Here is a 20,113-nt window from a genome sequence, read left to right as displayed (position 1 = left end):
AGCGTCTCTCGTTACCAAGGGGATTAGGCGGCGCCTGCGTAGGAATGTCTCTATTGTCCTGGGAGACTTGGCGCCTCAAGGAGTAACCTCTTCTAGGGACTATTTCTCTGCTGAGAGGGAGAGCTGGGCGCAGCGTTACCCCAAGGGGTTGGGAGCAAGGAGGCTTCTGTGGGGAAGTGGGGCGGAGCTGCTGCAGGGGGCTAGCCCCTGCGTGTGAACGGGAGCGAGGGGAGGCTCGGGGCTTAGGTCGCGGGGGCGGGGGGGGGGGTTAAGTACAGTGCAGCAAGTCCTGCAGCCCCAGAGGGACCCACCTGAGGATGGACATAGGACCCCCAGACGTGCTGGAGCGCAAGGGGGCTTTGACTCTGCGCTCGCACTGCGCGCAATATGGGAGACCCACCCTAACGTACCGCTGGTAAGTGGGCACCGCTTTCGGTATCCCTGGGTCTGTGAACATATGTGGTACTCAGCAAAATGCCCGGGGGAAAACACATCCCCTCTTCCCTTGTGTACTCCACACCACCCAGAGATGTGTGTTATGTTCTGCTATATATAGCTTTCAGAGTAGCAGCCCTGTTAGTCTGTATTCGCAAAAAGAAAAGGAGGACTTGTGGCACCTGAGAGACTAACAAATTTATTAGAGCATAAGCTTTCGTGAGCTACAGCTCACTTCATCGGATGCATAAATTTGTTAGTCTCTAAGGTGCCACAAGTACTCCTTTTCTTTTTGCTATATATAGGACACCCTTGCAAAAAGTCACTCCTTTGGCTTGATGGTGAGCTCTGGCGAAGGAGAGGTGGGTCGATTTTGGCCTGGTTTGCACACAGTTTTCGTACTGTGGTTGTGTTAGGGGTGTGGTTTGTTTGTTCCTTTTGCTGAAATAGTTATAATCGGTAAGGTCTTGAGCATGGAGGAGTTATATCGGTATAAAGGAGCCTTAAAGATAAAGCAGTACAACTGTTGTATGCAGACAGTTGTTCCTTTGTGCCCAAGCTGGTAAATGTTCATGATTTTTTTGTTTTTGTTTTAAAAAGTGGATCTTTTTAGGAGCAATTGGCTTTTTTAAAAAATAGTATTCTAGAACATAGCTATTTTAAAGAGTATAAATACTGCAATCTCCAAAATCCTGTGCTTTCAAGGCCAAACTCTCAGTAAGCATAGGGGCTATTTAGGACCCAGTGGCTCACCATTTAAATTACTACAGAAATCTAAGGGTGGTGTAGATCTAGTTCACTGGCTCATGGAGGAGGTGGAATAAACTCTGTGAACACCTAAGCAGAGGAGAAATAGAAGCAAGATGCACATAGGATCCCTCAGAACTAATTTGCATAAGACTCCTCTCTTCATCCTGGCTTTCCCACAATAATGACTAGCTTAGCTCCCCAAAATGAGTAACTAATACACTAGTAATGATGTGAAGAAGAAAAAGGAGGAGGAATATGGAGACCCCTAAAATGGGGAAAGAATCAAACTTCAAATGTGTTCAGATTACTAGTATTTTTGAAATGTGCTTAGATATGTGGCCATGATGATTGGGTTGTAAATACCTAAATAGATCTCTAGAGAGTGCTAACAATTATGGGCTATATTCTGTCTAACCCTTTAAGTGATGTAGCAATTTGCACTCTCCCCTATGTTGCCCCTCAAGTGATGTGGCTCCATACTACCCCCAACTTGGGCTTGCCTACCAGACACCATAGAGCCCTCAGCTGATTTATACTGAAAGCCCTAATACATATACATCGGCCATTTTTAACTGCTGCCAGCTATTTTGCAGATGGTGTTATATTATCCACACTCGTTACTGGTTTGCCTGCCCCCCCCCCCGCCATGTTTGTATTATGATTATTTTTAGTGTATGGTGTCAAATTATTTTTGATTCATGCCTAATTATCTTCACTATGCATATGGGCTCATATTTAAAATCTATTACATTTTTGCAGTCAGAATTGCGTCATGAGTAAATTCAGGAGCGTTTATGCCAGTACCCTTTTCCATATATATATTTTTCTGTACTGTGTGGATTTGAGCACAGCACTGTTATTGAAAGCTTTTCTGAAAATCACTGGGATAGTAAATTATGTCCCTGCCTTGATATTTGTCTGGCAGTTTACTTAGCATAGCCAAAGTTAAGCACTGAAAATGTTTGTGAGAGATTCATGCGTCTGAGATGTGAAATGTATTGTAAGGAGAGAATGTGCTATTTACTGGCATTTTTACCATATCTGAAGTAAAGCAATTTATTGTAAATTTAATATGTTGATATCATAAACAGAAGCAGTATGTAAGAAGAATAACTAAAGATGGCATTTTAAATGGAAGGTAAACTTTTTAGAATTGGAGAGAGTTTTTTCCACCCATTTTATGGTAGTGTGGTTCTGCTAACTTCATTATGATTTATGAGCCAAGTAATAATTAAAAGTATGGAAAATTTATAAAGATCCAGGTGTGTAAAATCACCAAATACCAAAAACTGCTGTACTCTTGGTCACTTCATGTTTGAAAGCAGACAAACCAGAAGCAGGAAGCCGTGTTGGGCAACAATATAAAATCCCCGCTATCCAATACACGTATTAAAGGCCAGATTTTCCAAGAGAAAAAACAGGATGCTTATTGTGGCTCATGAAGGGAAAAGACGATCCCAAGGATATTTTCAGTGAGTGGTGCTGAGATGTGTATGGGAGAAGTTTTGCCATCCTTCTTCTCAGTCATCCCTCTGAGTCCTCAGCCAAGCAAACCTCTCTCCTACATTGAACCCACTGCTCTGGACATGTCATAATTCATGAGTGCTTGTGTCCAATCTGACTGAATGGTGGTAGAGGCTCTCATTTAAAAAAAAGAAATGAAAATAAAACTGAAAGCGTCTCCTGCTGGCAGGGGTGAAAGTAAGTTAGAGGACTTACCAGTACGCAGGAGTCCTGAGCAGGGGCGTGGCCTCAACCGGAAGAGACAGGGCCTTAAATCCCCGGGCCCTTTACATGTTGATTTAAAGGGCCAGGGCTCCAGCTGCGGTAGTGGTGGCTGGGAGTCCGGGGCCCTTTAAATCACCCCCGAGCTACCAGCTGCAGAGGTGGCTGGGAGCCCTGGGGCTCGAGGGCGATTTAAAGGGCCCAGGGCTCCAGCTGCCGCTACCGCAGTGGAGCCCTGGGACCTTTAAATCACTGAGGAGCCCTGGGGGCTCCCGGCTGCCACCACTACCCCGGGGCTCTGGGCTCTGACAGAGCTTTAAAGGGCCTGGGGCTCCACTGTGGTAGCAGCTGCCAGAGCCCTGAGCCCTTTAAATCTCCGCCTGAGCCCTGCTGCCTGAGCCCTGGGGTAGTGGTGGCCAGGCTCCATCGGGGATTTAAATGCCCGCCGGAGCCCCACTGCCGCTACCCCAGGGCTTTGGCAGCAGGGCTCCGGTGGGGATTTAAAGGGCTGGGGCAGCAGGGGTGGCTGGAGTTCCGGGGCTTTTTAAATCTCTGCCTAAGCCCAGCTGCCCGAGCCTTGGGGTAGCGGCGGAGGGGCTCTGGCGGGGATTTAAAGGGCCCCGGAGCTCCAGCCGCTGCTACTGCCCCAGGGCCCTTTAAATCCCCACCTGAGCCCTGCTGCCCGAGCCCAGGGGTGGAGGGGGGTTGGCAGCAGCTGGAGCTCCGGGGCCATTTAAATCCCCACTGCAGCCCCGCCACCGATACCCCAGGGCTTTAAATTGCCCTCTCTGAAAGCCGGTCCTGGAATGGCACACAGGCTCTTACCGGTATGCCGTACCGGGGCATACCGGCTTACTTTCACCTCCTCCTGCTGGAATGTTTAATGAACCTACCATTCACTCCTCAGTCTCCCTGCTTCTATCTATTCTATTTGTCTGTCTGAGCCCTGGTCTACACTAGGCATTGAGGTCGAATTTAGCAGCATTAAATCGATGTAACCCTTCACCCATCCACATGACGAAGCCCTTTTTTTCGACTTAAAGTGCTCTTAAAAATCAATTTCCTTACTCCACCCCTGACAAGGGGATTAGTGCTGAAATCAGTTTTGCTGGGTCGAATTTGGGGTACTGTGGACGCAATTAGATGGTATTGGCCTCTGGGAGCTATCCCAGAGTGCTCCATTGTGACCGCTCTGGACAGCATTCTCAACTCAAATGCACTGACCAGATAGACAGGAAAAGGCCCGCGAACTTTTGAATTTCAATTTCCTGTTTGGCCAGCTTGGCAAGCTGCAGGTGACCATGCAGAGCTCATCAGCAGAGGTGACCATGCAGAGCTCATCAGCAGAGGTGACCATGATGGAGTCCCAGAATCGCAAAAGAGCTCCAGCATGTACCGAACGGGAGGTACGGGATCTGATCGCTGTATGGGGAGAGGAATCCGTGCTATCAGAACTATGTTCCAGTTTTCGAAATGCCAAAACATTTGTGAAAATCTCCCAGGGCATGAAGGACAGAGGCCATAACAGGGACCCAAAGCAGTGCCGCGTGAAACTTAAGGAGCTGAGGCAAGCCTACCAGAAAACCAGAGAGGCGAACAGCCGCTCCGGGTCAGAGCCCCAAACATGCCGCTTCTATGATGAGCTGCATGCCATTTTAGGGGGTTCAGCCACCACTACCCCAACCGTGTTGTTTGACTCCTTCAATGGAGATGGAGGCAACACGGAAGCAGGTTTTGGGGACAAGGAAGACGATGATGAGGAGGCTGTAGATAGCTCACAGCAAACAAGCAGAGAAACCAGTTTTCCCAACAGCCAGGAACTGTTTCTCACCCTGGACCTGGAGCCAGTACCCCCTGAACCCACCCAAGGCTGCGTCCCGGACCCACCAGGCAGAGAAGGGACCTCTGGTGAGTGTACCTTTTAAAATACTATACATGGTTTAAAAGCCAGCATGTTTAATGATTAATTTGCCCTGGCATTCGTGGCTCTCCTGGATGTACTCTCAAAGCCTTTGCAAAAGGTTTCTGAGGAGGACAGCCTTATTCCATCCACCATGGTAGGACACTTTACCACTCCAGGCCAGTAGCACGTACTCGGGAATCATTGTAGAACAAAGCATTGCAGTGTATGTTTGCTGGCGTTCAAACAACATCCGTTCTTTATCTCTCTGTGTTATCCTCAGGAGAGTGATGTCATTCATGGTCACCTGGTTGAAATAGGGTGCTTTTCTTAAGGGGACATTCAGAGGTGCCTTGCTGGGCTGTTTGCCTATGGCTGAACAGAAATGTTCCCCGCTGTTAGCCACGCGGGGTGGGGGGGAGGGAGAGGCAAAATGCGACCTTGTAACGAAAGCACATGTGCTATGTATGTAATGTTAACAGCAAGGTTTACTGTGAAAGAGAGTGTACCCATTGTTCTATAAAAATGTGTCTTTTTAAATACCACTGTCCCTTTTTTTTTTCTCCACCAGTTGCATGTGTTTCAAGGATCACAGGATCTTCTCCTTCCCAGAGGCTAGCAAAGATTAGAAGGCGAAAAAAACGCACTCGTGATGAAATGTTCTCTAAGCTCATGCTGTCCTCCCACACTGACAGAGCACAGACGAATGCATGGAGGCAGACAATGTCAGAGTGCAGGAAAGCACAAAATGACCGGGAGGAGAGGTGGCCGGCTGAAGAGAGTAAGTGGCGGGCTGAAGAGAGGGCTGAAGCTGAAAGGTGGCAGCAGCGTGATGAGAGGAGGCAGGATGTAATGCTGAGACTGCTGGAGGATCAAACTAATATGCTCCAGCGTATGATTGAGCTGCAGGAAAGGCAGCAGGAGCACAGACCGCCGCTAAAGCCCCTGTGTAACCAACTGCCCTCCTCCCCAAGTTCCATAGCCTCCTCACCCAGACGCCCAAGAACGCGGTGGGAGGGCCTCCGGCCACCCAGCCACTCCACCCCAGAGGATTGCCCAAGTAACAGAAAGCTGGCATTCAATATGTTTTAAACTTTTAAAGTACTGTGTGGCCTTGTCCTTCCCTCCTCCACCACCCTTCCTTGGCTACCTTGCCCTATTTGTGTGATGAATTAATAAAGAATGCATGAATGTGAAGCAACAATGACTTTATGGGCTCTGCAAGCGGTGATCGAAGGGAGGTGAGGAGGGTGGTTAGCTTACAGGGAAGTAGAGTGAACCAAGGGGCGGGGCATTTCATCAAGGAGAAACAAACAGAACTTTCACACTGTAGCCTGGCCAGTCATGAAACTGGTTTTCAAAGCTTCTCTGATGCACTTTCAAAGCCTCCTGTGCTCTTCAAACTGCCCTGGTGTCTGGCTGTGCGTAACCAGCAGCCAGGCGATTTGCCTCAACCTCCCACCCCGTCATAAACGTCTCCCCCTTACTCTCACAGATATTGTGGAGCGCACAGCAAGCAGTAATAACAGTGAGAGTATTGGTTTCGCTGAGATCTAACCGAGTCAGTAAACTGCGCTAGCGCGATTTTAAACGTCCAAATGCGCATTCTACCACCATTCTGCGCTTGCTCAGCCTGTAGTTGAACAGCTCCTGACTACTCTCCAGGCTGCCTATGTATGGCTTCATGAGCCATGGCATGAAGGGGTAGGCTGGGTCCCCAAGGATAACTATAGGCATTTCAACATCCCCAATGGTTATTTTCTGGTCTGGGAAGAAAGTCTCTTCCTGCAGCGTTTGAAACATACCAGAGTTCCTGAAGATGCGAGCGTCATGTACCTTTCCTGGCCATCCCACGTTGATGTTGGTGAAACATCCCTTGTGATCCACCAGTGCTTGCAGCACTATTGAAAAGTACCCCTTGCGGTTTATGTACTCACTGGCTTGGTGCTCCGGTGCCAAGATAGGGATATGGGTTCCGTCTATGGCCCCACCACAGTTAGGGAATCCCATTGCAGCAAAGCCATCCACTATGACCTGCACATTTCTCAGGGTCACTACCCTTGATATCAGCAGATCTTTGATTGCGTTGGCTACTTGCATCACAGCAGCCCCCACAGTAGATTTGCCCACTCCAAATTGATTCCCCACTGACCGGTAGCTGTCTGGCGTTGCAAGCTTCCACAGGGCTATTGCCACTCGCTTCTCAACTGTGAGGGCTGCTCTCATCTTGGTATTCTTGTACCTCAGGGCAGGGGAAAGCAAGTCACAAAGTTCCATGAAAGTGCCCTTACGCATGCGAAAGTTTCGCAGCCACTGGGAATCGTCCCAGACCCGCAACACTATGTGGTCTCACCAGTCTGTGCTTGTTTCCCAAGCCCAGGTTCCACCACATGAACCTTCCCATTAGCACCATGATGCCCACATTGGCAGGGCCCGTGCTTTGAGAGAAGTCTGTGTCCATGTACTCATCACTCTCGTCACCGCGCTGATGTCGCCTACTCGTCCGGTTTCACTTTGCCAGGTTCTGGTGCTGCATATACTGCTGGATAATGCGTGTGGTGTTTAATGTGCTCCTAATTGCCAAAGTGATCTGAGCAGGCTCCATGCTTGCCGTGGTATGGCGTCTGCACAGAAAAAAGGCGCGGAACAATTGTCTGCTGTTGCCCTGATGGAGGGCGGGGCGACTGACGACATGGCTTACAGGGTTGGCTTACAGGGAATTAAAATCAACAAAGGGGGTGGCTTTGCAAGAAACTGAATGGTCGCCTCAAGGATAGAACTCAAAACCTCAAGGAAAGAACTCAAAACTGGGTTTAGCAGGCCGTCAATTTCACAGAGGGAGGAGAAAATGAATACAAAGCAAATCTGGTCTATTTCTCGTTTTGAGCCACTTCATCTATCTTTATACATCATGCTGGCAGCAGACTGTGCAGTACAGCCGCTAGCCATCGTCACCTCCTGGGTCCTCGGCAGAAGATGGTGCAGTATGACTACTGGCCATCGTCTTCTGCTGGCTGCAAATTAAAAGAGAGTCCTACCGGCAGTTCACTGTATCGCCATGAGACGAAACAAGGGAAATGACCTGGCTGAGTCACTCCCATGTTTGCCCAGGCGCCCGGTTAAAAGAGCACCCAGGACTACGTCGACAATGGCTAGCACTCATACTGCACTGTCTGCTGCCAAAAGGCAATAAACTGCTGCTATGTACCAATGCAGTACCATGTCCGCCAGCACCCAGGAGACATACGGTGATGGTTAGCTGAGCGGGCTCCATGCTTGCCATGGTATGGCGTCTGCACAGGTAACTCAAGAAAAAAGGTGCAAAACAATTGTCTGCCCTTGCTTTTACGGAGGGAGGGAGGGAACGGGGGCCTGAAGATATGTACCCAGAACCACTTGCGACAATGTTTTAGCCCCATCAGGCACTGGGATTTCTACCCAGAATTCAAATGGGCGGTGGAGACTGCGGGAACTGTGGGATAGCTACCCACAGTGCAAAACTCCGGAAGTCGACGGTTGCCTCAGTACTGTGGACACAGTCCGCCGACTACATGCACTTAGAGCATTTGTGTGGACGGACATACACTCAACTGTATAAAAACACTTTCTACAAAACCGACTTCTATAAATTCGATCTAATTTCGTAGTGTAGACATACCCTAAATATGTCTATGGCCTTCACTATCTAGCATCTCATTTCCTCACAAAGGTAAAAATCACAGTCTTATTTGTCTTCTTTGCCACCAAGAGGTAGGTTTAAAGTTTTTTAAAATACATAAGAAAGAGGTTATTGTTGCAGGAAAGTATTGGGAGGAAAGGGGGTGAGGGTTGTGTTTAGTTCTGAATGTAGTGAGGTTAATAGTCCATTTCATCTGGCAGTGAGTTCCATAGCTTGGGGCCAGTACCTATGAAAGCACTGTCTCCTGAGGTTATTAAGGTTGCCAGGCATCCAGTTTTTGACCGGAATGCCTTGTCGAAAAGGTACCCTGGCTGGCAGTGCAGCAGGAGTCCAGGGCTAAGGCAGGCTCCCTGCCTGCCCTAGTTCCACATGGCTCCCAGAAGTGGCAGCCAGGTCCCTGCAGCCCCTAGACTCATGGGTGGCCAGGGAGGCTCTGTGCCCTACCCGTGCCCTGAGGGGCAGCTCCACAGCTTCCATTGGCCATAATTGCCTATCATTAAAATTTGCCAGGAGGTAGGAACCCTATTTAGCATTAATTGAAATTATAGAGAGATTATGGGCCAAATTCTGCCTTCAGAATTCGGATGTAACTCCCATTGATTTCCTTGTGAACTCTGCATAGGTACAGTAGAACCTCAGAGTCAAAACCACCAGAGTTACAAACTGACCAGTCAACCACTCACCTCATTTGGAACCAGAAGTACACAATCAGGCAGCAGTAAAGATGGGGGGAAAAAAAAAAGCAAATACAGTACAGTACTGTGTTACATGTAAATTACTAAAAAAAAAGGGGGGGGGGAGCAGCATTTTTCTTCTGCATAGTAAAGCTTCAAAGCTGTATTAAGTCAATGTTTAGTTGTAAACTTTTGAAAGAACAACCATAATGTTTTATTCAGATTCACAAGCAACTTCCATTTCCGGGGTGTGTGTAATTGAGGTTCTGCTCTAGGTGGGGTCAAGAATTTAGCTTATAGTCTCTAATGATTCAGAGTGAGAGGCAAATATACAACATTTTTAAAGTTAGAGTTCTGATTCACGTACAAAAAACTCGTTTGTAAAAATACACTTTTGGATGTCTGTGCAAAGAGAGGAATTGCACATGCAAATGCTAATTAGGTATCAAATAGTTTGTGCATGCATTTACCTGATTTTACATGCAAACATGGTAATTGTTCTTTCAGTCACAGATGCACTTTGTCTGTATTTTCTCTACATGGATCTGCATATGTGAAAATTTGGCCCATTATCTCTTGTTGCCCTGGCAAGGAGTATAACAAAAACATCAGGGAAGGGGACCTCTTACCACTTAATAATTGTATGTATGTATAATGTAAATTTTAAGGCAGATTCTTATTTAAGTAATGCAAAACATGAAATAAAATAACTAGGTCACAAAAACATGGGAGTAGCCTTGGATGTGATGTGCAAAAGTATGATAACAAACCTATTTGGTTTGGTGAGTGGTGTGCTAATAAGAAAGCCATCCTGATTCTCAAGTTAAATAAAGCAAAAGGGTTTTGTTCTTCAAAATGAAAATAATGAGAAATCCTTTTATTTTTAGAAATAAATCATCAATTTAACTATCCCCTGGCATTTCTATTATTAAACTGAGCTTCAATAAAGTGATTTTTTTATAATCTAAAATACATTAAAACTATGCTCTGTTAATATGGGTCCAATTTTATTTATTTAGTATGAAATAAGGAAACTGTAATAGTTAGATCAGTCTTTCGTTTTGAATACATTGTTGTAATATTACCCTAAGCAAATTTAAAGTAACAAATTAGTTAATTACTTAATGTAATCCAATTATTTTTTTTATAACTGAAATTCAATTTCAGAGCAGAATGATCCAACATATCTTTAATTGCTTTGATGTTGTTTTAGATTAATGCAGTTTCACAGAACAATGTGTGTATTTCACTCTGAGTAATGTAATATTATTTCTATTATGTATCTTTTTTCAGTATTTTATGATGCATTACTGTGGCCTTACTTGTATGTCCTACACTTCCTCTCCAGTATTCCCATAAGACTATGGTATTTCATAAATACCAGGTGTTTATTTGGTAGCAATCATAAAGGGCATCAGGTTACATTACACAGGATGAAGAGCTATGCCCTCCTAGATGTAATTGTACACGATGTATTCATCTGTTGCTAAATTAGAATGTTTCTGATTAGAATGTAGAATACCTTCTAGTTTTGATCTATTTAATAAGCTGAGATGTAAAAAGGTTTTTAATGTTTAATTTTTTATAATCATAGTAGGATTTGGGCATGAGATTTATGATCTTTCATAGTATTATTAAAAGAGGAGCAAAATGTCCTGATTAGTCTGTATTGTCAGCTGGCAGGCATCTGTTCTAATAGCAAAAGTCTATATGAGTAGGTTGTATTTATCTTGACTTTTTTATTTTTTTAAAATTCAAGACTTGATTGTGTTTGTATTTCATACAGAAGAAGAAAGTTGTGTCATGAATACAGTATTGAGAAGTGGAGAGGGTGCCATCATATAGGAGAGAGCGTGTACTAGAGTGGACAATGGCAGATGAATGATCCTGGTGGAGCGGTGTCATTCTCGTCTAGAAGAAACTCAGGGTCTGTCTACACAGCAAAGAAAAACCTGCCACTGGCCAGGGCCAGCTGACTCTGGCTCAAGGGACTCGGGCTATTGGGCTGTTTCATTATTGCAGCCCGAGCCCAGACATCTACATAGTAATCTACATACTGCAGCCCCATAGCCCGAGCCTGTTGAGCCTAAGTCAGCTGACATGAGTCAGCTACAGGTGTCTAGTTGCTGTGTAGATAAACCCCAGAGGCCATTCTGACCAACAACATTACACTACAGTTTTTAAAAGGGTGAAGCAAAGAATAACTGATCCAACTTCAACAACAAGGGTAATTCCAAACAGGCAGAATACAAGTACCTGAGTTAGAATTTAGCAAAGAAATCTGGTTTAACATTGAGGTATTGGGTGGCATCTTAAAGACTAACAGATTTATTTGGGCATAAGCTTTCACGGGTAAAAAACCCCACTTCTTCAAATGCATGGAGTGAAAATTACAGATACAGGCATATACTGTCACATGAAGAGAAGGGAGTTACCTTACAAGTGGAGAACCAGTGCTGACAAGGCCAGTTCAGTCAGGGTGGATGTAGTCCTCTCCCAAAAATTGATGAGGAGGTGTCAATATCAAGAGAGTGAAAATTGCTTTTGTAGTGAGTCAGCCACTTCCAGTCTCTATTCAAGCCCAAATTAATGGTGTTAAGTTTGCAAATGAATTGTAGCTTCTCAGTTTCTCTTTGAAGTCTGCTTTTGAAGTTTTTTTTTGTTGAAGGATGGCTACTTTTAAATCTGTTATTGAACGTCCAGGGAAATTGAAGTATTCTCCTACTGGCTTTTGTATGTTACCATTCCGGATGTCTGATTTGTGTCTATTTATTCTTTTGCGTAGAGACTGTCCGGTTTGGCAGTGTACATGACATAGGGGCATTCCTGGCATGTGATGGCTTATATCACATTAGTAGTTGTGCAGGTGAATGAGCCCTTGATGGTGTGGCTGATATGGTTGGATCCTCTGATGGTGTCGCTACAGTAGATATGGGGATAAAGTAGGCAACAGGGTTTGTTACAGGGATTGGTTCCTGGGTTAGTGTTTCTGTGATGTCATGTCATGTCACCTGACTTAGGCTCAAAGGGCTCAGGCTATGGGGCTGCAGTATGTAGATTACTATGTAGATGTCTGGGCTCGGGCTGCAGTAATGAAACAGCCCCATAGCCCAAGTCCCTTGAGCCAGAGTCGGCTGGCCCTGGCCAGGGACAGGTTTTTCTTTGCTGTGTAGACAGACCTTGGGTTTCATCTAGAGGAGAATGACACCGCTCCACCAGGGTCATTCATCTGCCACTGTCCACTCTAGTACACGCTCTCTCCTGCTGTGGTGTGGTGTGCAGTGCTGGCCTGCCTCCCAAGGTCTGTGAGAGTGAGGAATCGTTTTCCAGGATAGGTTGTAGATTGTTGATTATATGCTGGAGAGGTTTTAGCTGGGGGCTGTAAGTGATGGCTAGTGGTCTGTTGTTTTCCTTGTTGGGCCTGTCCTGTAGTAGGTGACTTCTGGGTACCCATCTCACTCTGTCAGTCTGTTTCCTCACTTCCCCAGGTGGGTACTGTAGTTTTAAGAATGCTTGATAAAGATCTTGTAGGTGTTTGTCGCTGTCTGAGGGGTTGGAGCAAATTCGGTTGTATCTTATGGCTTGGCTGTAGACAATGGATCATGTGATGTGTCCTGGATGGAAGCTGGAGGCATGTAGGTAAGTATAGCGGCCAGTAGGTTTCCAGTATAGTGTGGTGTTTATGTAACCATCACTTATTTGCACTGTAGTGTCCAGGAAGTGGATGTCTTGTGTGGACTGGTCCAGGCTGAGGTTGATGGTGGGGTGGAAATTGTTGAAATCCAGGTGGAATTCTTCAAGGGCCTCTTTCTCGTGGGTCCATATGATGAAGATATCGTCAATGTAGCGCAAGTAGAGGAGGGGTGCTAGAGGAAGAGAGCTGAGGAAGTGTTGTTCTAAGTCAGCCATAAAAATGTTAGCATACTGTGGGGCCATGCAAGTACCCATAGCAGTGCTGCTGACTTGAAGATATAAGTTGTCCCCAAATGTGAAATGGTTGTCCAAATGTGAAATGGTTGTGAGTGAGGGCAAAGTCACAAAGCTCAGCCATCAGGTTTTCCATGGCCTTATCAGGGATATTGTTCCTGACAGCTTGTAGTCCATCCTCGTGTGGAATATTGGTGTAAAGAGCTTCTACATCCAGGATGGTGTTTTCAGAAAGATCACCAATGCATTGTAATTTCCTCAGGAAGTCGGTGATGTCTCAAATATAGCTAGGAGTGCTTGTAGCGTAAGGTCTGAGGAGAGAGTCCAAATAGCCAGATAATCCTCCTGTAAAAGTGCCAATGTCTGAGATGATGGGGGGTCCAGGATTTCCCGGTTTATGGATCTTGGATAGCAGATAGAATACCCCTGGTCAGGGCTCTAGAGGTGTGTCTGTGTAGATATGTTCCTGTGCTATAGTAGGGAGTTTCTTGAGCAGATGATATAGTTTCTTTTGGTTCTCCTCAGTGGGATCGGAGGATAGTGGCCTGTAGAATGTGGTGTTAACATCTTTACTCTCAAAAATAGTGTCATGGGATCTTTAATGATTGAGTGACCAGGTTGCCTTGCTCTAAACATATCTCCTTTACAATTGGTCCTGGTTCATGACTAGGGTTACTAGGCACTATGATAATACAAATAATAATGAGTATCTGAAAGATGAGGTAGTACACGTAAGAGAACTCTCCTGATTTGCTACATACTTTCTCTTTGCACTTTTATATTCTATTCTTTTCTAACTGTAACATTCAAATGCTTTTAAAGTTACCTAGGAAGCCTTGTTGTCAAGAAGAAGCCAAGTTTTCCTTAGTTGAAAAATCTCCTATTGACTTCAAGGAGTTTTTCTCAATTAATGTTTTCAGAATTTTGCCCTGCTAAAATGTGATCACCCCCACACACGAAAGGACTGGAAATCCATGCAAGTGTAGATTTTACCATAGTATTTCTAGCATTTTGTGCTTTCAGTCCAGTAAAAATAATTGTGATAATGGTTTTTCTCACAGTAGTTTGATCGGTACTAGAAAGTGTAGAGGTGTGTGAAAAGGGCAACATTAAAACAAAACACACACAACCAAACTTTTGCTTTGAATCTCAAAGGTCAAAATTGGAGGAGGGGTGAAGATTACATACATGTCAACTATCTCTATTTATTGTTTTAGCAATATGTTTGCCATTTCCCACCCCGTGTCCCCCTAAAAGCTCTTATGTTTATTTGTCCTTGCTCTGTTTGTACCATACTAGGGGAGGGATATAATAGTGTGGCCATCCAGTCAATATGGTGTTCCTTAAGTGGGGTTTATAGATGATCACTATCTTTGAATATCAGGTTAAATCTGTTATTTTATCTCAAAAATATCCCCAGAATATAAGACAAATGCCCCTCTCTGGCAATCCAAATATAGTTGAGATGAACATAGAAGAGGGGGAGCAGCACCTTTCCAACATGCACCTGCTATTTTTGGTCACTTTGGAATCCCTCTGCTCCCACTCCACAATTCAGAGCTTGGCAGTCATGAGTATGCCAGGGAAGAAGAAGAAAGCACCGAACATCATGCTATTATCCCCTCTCAGCCTTATGATAGTGGAATGATTATTAGCACAGAAGTTAATGCTGCTCATAGTGTGGTAGCATCAGATTGTCCATGGTTTTCAGAGTGATGTATTGCTGCTGTGGTGGGAGGTGGCCAATGGCAGCATGGTTCCTTTGCCACAAAGAACGAGGAGCCAGGCCTGCAGATCATTGCAGAGGGAAAGCTTCCTTGTGGAACATTTCGAATCCAGATTGTTTGGAGTAAAGTTTCCCAAAGATCCCCAGGTTCTGTGGGTTTGGAGATCATACATTCCGTCCTGTCCCTCTGTTCCCTGAGAGGAGCTTTAGTTTCCTTACCCTCCTTACCCTTTTGCAAACAAAAATAAACAAACAAAATTAAATGAATATGCAGGGGAGGAATAATGCTTCTTTCCATTATTGGCTACAATGGAAGAGTTGTGTAACAGAGATCGCAATAAGAAAAGGAGTACTTGTGGCACCTTAGAGACTAACAAATTTATTAGAGCATAAGCTTTCGTGAGCTACAGCTCACTTCATCGGATGCATTTGGTGGAAAAAACAGAGGAGAGATTTATATACACACACAGAGAACATGAAACAATGGGTTTATCATACACACTGTAAGGAGAGTGATCACTTAAGATAAGCCATCACCAGCAGCAGGGGGGGGAAAGGAGGAAAACCTTTCATGGTGACAAGCAAGGTAGGCTAATTCCAGCAGTTAACAAGAATATCAGAGGAACAGTGGGGGGTGGGGTGGGGGGGGAGAAATACCATGGGGAAATAGAAAAGGAGTACTTGTGGCACCTTAGAGACTAACAAATTTATTAGAGCATAAGCTTTCGTGAGCTACAGCTCACTTCATCGGATGCATGGGGAAATAGTTTTACTTTGTGTAATGACTCATCCATTCCCAGTCTCTATTCAAGCCTAAGTTAATTGTATCCAGTTTGCAAATTAATTCCAATTCAGCAGTCTCTCGTTGGAGTCTGTTTTTGAAGCTTTTTTGTTGAAGGATAGCCACTCTTAGGTCTGTAATCGAGTGACCAGAGAGATTGAAGTGTTCTCCAACTGGTTTTTGAATGTTATAATTCTTGACATCTGATTTGTGTCCATTCATTCTTTTACGTAGAGACTGTCCAGTTTGGCCAATGTACATGGCAGAGGGGCATTGCTGGCACATGATGGCATATATCACATTGGTAGATGCGCAGGTGAATGAGCCTCTGATAGTGTGGCTGATGTGATTAGGCCCTATGATGGTATCCCCTGAATAGATATGTGGACAGAGTTGGCAACGGGCGGAGCTGAAATTGTGGAAAAGCAGCATCGCTTACCCCATAACCTCAGTCATGCAGAACACAGTGCCATCCACAGCCTCAGAAACAACTCTGACGTCATAATCAAAAAGGCTGACAAAGGAGGTGCTGTCGTCATCATGAATAGGTCGGAGTATGAACAAGAGGCTACTAGACAGCTCTCCAACACCACTTTCTACAAGCCATTACCCTCTGATCCCACTGAGAGTTACCAAAAGAAACTACAGCATTTGCTCAAGAAATTCCCTGAAAAAGCACAAGAACAAATCCGCACAGTCACACCCCTAGAACCCCGACCTGGGGTATTCTATCTGCTACCCAAGATCCATAAACCTAGAAATCCTGGATGCCCCATCATCTCAGGCATTGGCACCCTGACAGCAGGATTGTCTGGCTATGTAGACTCCCTCCTCAGGCCCTTCGTTACCAGCACTCCCAGCTATCTTCGAGACACCACTGACTTCCTGAGGAAACTACAATCCATTGGTGATCTTCCTAAAAACACCATCCTAGCCACTATGGATGTAGAAGCCCTCTACACCAACATGCCACACAAAGATGGACTCCAAGCCGTCAGGAACAATATCCCCGATACTGTCACGGCTAACCTGGTGGCTGAACTTTGTGACTTTGTCCTCACCCATAACTATTTCACATTTGGTGACAATGTGTACCTTCAAATCAGCGGCACTGCGATGGGTACCCGCATGGCCCCACAGTATGCCAACATTTTTATGGCTGACTTAGAACAACGCTTCCTCAGCTCTCGTCCCCTAATGCCCCTACTCTACTTGCACTACATTGATGACATCTTCATCATCTGGACCCATGGAAAAGAAGCTCTTGAGGAATTCCACCATGATTTCAACAATTTCCATCCCACCATCAACCTCAGCCTGGAGGTTGTTTCATTGTTTCATGTTCTCTGTGTATATATATCTTCCTACTGTATTTTCCACTGCATGCATCTGATGAAGTGGGTTTTAGCCCAAAAAAGCTTTTGCCCAAATCAATTTGTTAGTCTCTAAGGTGTCACAAGTACTCCTCATTCTTTTTACTCATGGAATGAGTTACCAAGTGTAAGTGGGTGGATCAGGCCTGTATGAACCAAATCTTTAGTGATAATTTTTTTTAATATAAATTGGTTTTTAATTGTTGTAACTTTTCATCTTTATTTTACTAGTTTTTGGTCTTTCAGAGTACTTAATTTTCAGGAAAACTGACATCTTTCACTGGCTATTAACACAGTATTATGAACTTGGATAGCTCAGTGGCTAGCTAGTAGTACTGCCAACACCGTGAGTTTAAAAATCACAAGTCAAGCCTAGAAAATTATAAGATTGGCTTAAAAATCATGAAAATTGTTAAAAATAAACAATTTGGGATTTGTTTTCTTTGTCTTCTGGTTTCTGAGCCTCAGCTCATGCTTTCATGCATTTCTTTGCAACCATGAGGATTAGAAACACTCTTTTCTATGAAAGCTGAGACCCTGTATAATCACTTGACTCCAGGGACTAGGGCTTTAAAGAAACACCAAATATCAGGAGACTTGGCTATAATGACAAGTACATTTGAAAGTCCCTGTTTTCTCCTTTTGACGAGTTACAATGTTGGTAGACGAAGTATTATACAGTATCTGGATAACAATGATCACTAGAGTTAAGATTGCATAAAGTTTTCTATTTTATTCCCGCTGTTTTCAGCTGCATTTTATTTCTGAAATATTCACTTGGTCTTTGCCCAAAGATAATTTATTTATTTTGAGGAAAACCAGCTCCAACATTTTTGACCATAGGGTAGGGTTGCCAACTTTCTAATTGCACAAAACTGAAAATCCTTGCCCCAAGGCTCCGCCCCTTTCCTGCCCCTTCTCCGAGGCTCTGTCACCACTCACTCCATCCCCATCCCTCTGTTGCTTGCTCTCCCCACCCTCACTCACTCACTCATTTTCACCGGGCAGGGGGTTGGGGTGAGAGCGTTGGCTGGAGGTGCAGGCTCTGGAGATGAGGGGTTTGGGTTGCAGGAGGGTACTCCAGGCTGGGGCTGAGGGGTTTGGAGTACAGGAGGGGGCTCTGGGCTGGGGCAGGGGGTTGGGGCATGGGAGGGGTTTCGGGGTGTGAGATCCGGGTGGCGCTTACCTTGGGTGGCTACCCGCAAGCAACGACATGTCCCTCGGCTCCTAAGTTGAGGCACAGCCAGGTGACTCTGCACTCTGCCTCTGCCTGCAGGTGCCGCCCCTGCAATTCCCATTGGCCACAGTTCCCGACAAATGGGAGCTGCAGAGCTGGTGCTCAGGGTGGGGTGGGGGTAGTGCACAGAGCTCCTGTGGCCTTTCCTCCACCTAGGAGCCATGTGGAGCCAGGTAGGAAGCCTGCCAGCCCCACGCCAACTGGATTTTTAATGGCCCGGTAATCAGAGCTGCCAGGCTCCCTTTTTGACCAGGCATTCCAGTTGAAAACTGGGTGGTGGGGAAACTCTGTTTCTGTTATCCAAAATTAGTGCAGCATTTTCTTGTTTTAAGATGCTCTTCAGTTGAAAATGCTGGGGGACTAGAGGGTGTAATTTGATTTAGGAATAGCCCTCGTTAATTAGCAGTGCACTCCTTGTTTAAAACAAAGGTATATAAAAGGAAGGCTTTTGGGTGGGTAATTTACCTGTGCCCTGGTAAATCTAGTCAAATATGTTCCTGCAAATTGACAGGGTCATTTGGGAACTCTGTAAGGTGCATAGAAATTGAGGTCAGAGTTTCAGATTGCATGTGTCGCCTTAGCTTTGTCATTCTGTATGATTTAACCCTTAAAAGCCCCAATCTTAATGTTTTACCATATTATTATCATGGAAATAACAGTTCATTCAGCTCATGTTGTATATCAGTGGTCTCCAACTTTTTTATGCTCAAGATCACTTTTTGAATGTAAGAACAACCCAGGACCTACCCCGTTCCTTCCTGAGGCCACGCCCCGCTCACTCCATCGCCTCCCCGTTGCTTGCTCTCCCCCACCCTCACTCACTTTCACTGGGCTAGGGTAGAGGATTGGGATTCAGGAGGGCTCTGAGCTGGGGCTGAGGTGTTCGCAGTGTGTGGGGGGGTTCCTGGCTGAGCCTGGGGCAGGGGTTTGGGTTGTAGGAGGGGGTGAGGGGTGCAAATTCTGGCAGGGAGTTTGCATGCAGGAGGGGGCTCCGGGATGGGGCAGAGTGTTGGAGTGCAGGAGAGGGTATGGGGTGGTGGCTGTGGGAGGGTGGTTGGGGTGTGGGCTCCCACTGGGCAGCACTTACCTCTGGTGGCTCCCAGTTGGTGGCATATCGGGGAACTAAGGCAGGCTCCCAGCCTGCCCCGGCCCTATGCCTCTCCCAGAAGGGGCCAACATGCCCCTGTGGCTCCGTGCACCGCCCCTCTCTGGAGGCACTGCTCCCTCATCTCCCACTGGCCACCGTTCCTTATTCCCGGCCAATGGGAACTGCGGGGGTGGTGCTTGCAGACAGGAGCAGCGCACGGAGACCCCCGGCTTTCCCCCCCCCGCTGGCCATGGGAGTGTGCTGGCCACTTCCAGGAGTTGCGTGGGGCCAGAGCAGGCAGGGAGCCTGCTATAGCAGCAGTCCTGCTGCACCACCAGAGATCGCAATCGACCTGGAGAGTCTCCAGGATTGACCAGTCAATTGCGATCGACCAGTTGGTGACCACTGTTCTATATAAACCAGACGAGATAAAATACTAACAAAGGAATTTGCCTTTTTTGTTTAGTTTTCTTGTTGTTCTTTTAGATCAGTGGTTTTCAACCTTTTTTTAATTTAAAAAATTTCAAACAGAGGTGCAGACCCCTGGGAAATCTTAGACATAGTCTACAGACCCCCACAAGTCTCTGTACCACAGGTTGAAAACCACTGTTCTATTGTAATGACAAACTTTCACAGATCCCTTAAGCATAGTTTGCAGACCCTCAGGGGTCCATGGACTACAGGTTGAAAACCACTGTTTTAGATGTTAGACTTTAAAAAAAAAATACAGAAAGAAATGCTCAGGAATCCCTGAATTAAAAAACAACAACAATGGGACCAGATCAAACTTATATTGAGTGTGGGATTGTTTCCACTGAC

General features: G+C 45.6%; 1 protein-coding gene across 2 annotated transcripts in view; it reads left to right on the top strand.

Annotated features, from left to right (window-relative positions):
- Position 1: 1 nt before the first annotated feature.
- The window catches only part of CFAP95 (cilia and flagella associated protein 95), a 59,821-nt gene continuing 39,709 nt past the window's right edge, over positions 2-20,113 (top strand). Inside the window, exon 1 of one of the 2 annotated variants that reach the window (XM_038401893.2) lies at positions 2-415. In XM_038401893.2, the coding sequence (XP_038257821.1) occupies positions 318-415 (98 nt within the window). In that variant the 5' untranslated portion in view covers positions 2-317. The remainder of the gene's footprint in view (positions 416-20,113) is intronic. The other variant, XM_038401892.2, reaches the window with a different exon arrangement.

The sequence above is a fragment of the Dermochelys coriacea genome, chromosome 5 (assembly GCF_009764565.3).
Source record: "Dermochelys coriacea isolate rDerCor1 chromosome 5, rDerCor1.pri.v4, whole genome shotgun sequence".
Lineage (NCBI taxonomy): Eukaryota > Metazoa > Chordata > Testudines > Dermochelyidae > Dermochelys > Dermochelys coriacea.
This window is presented reverse-complemented; position numbering and strand designations above follow the sequence as displayed.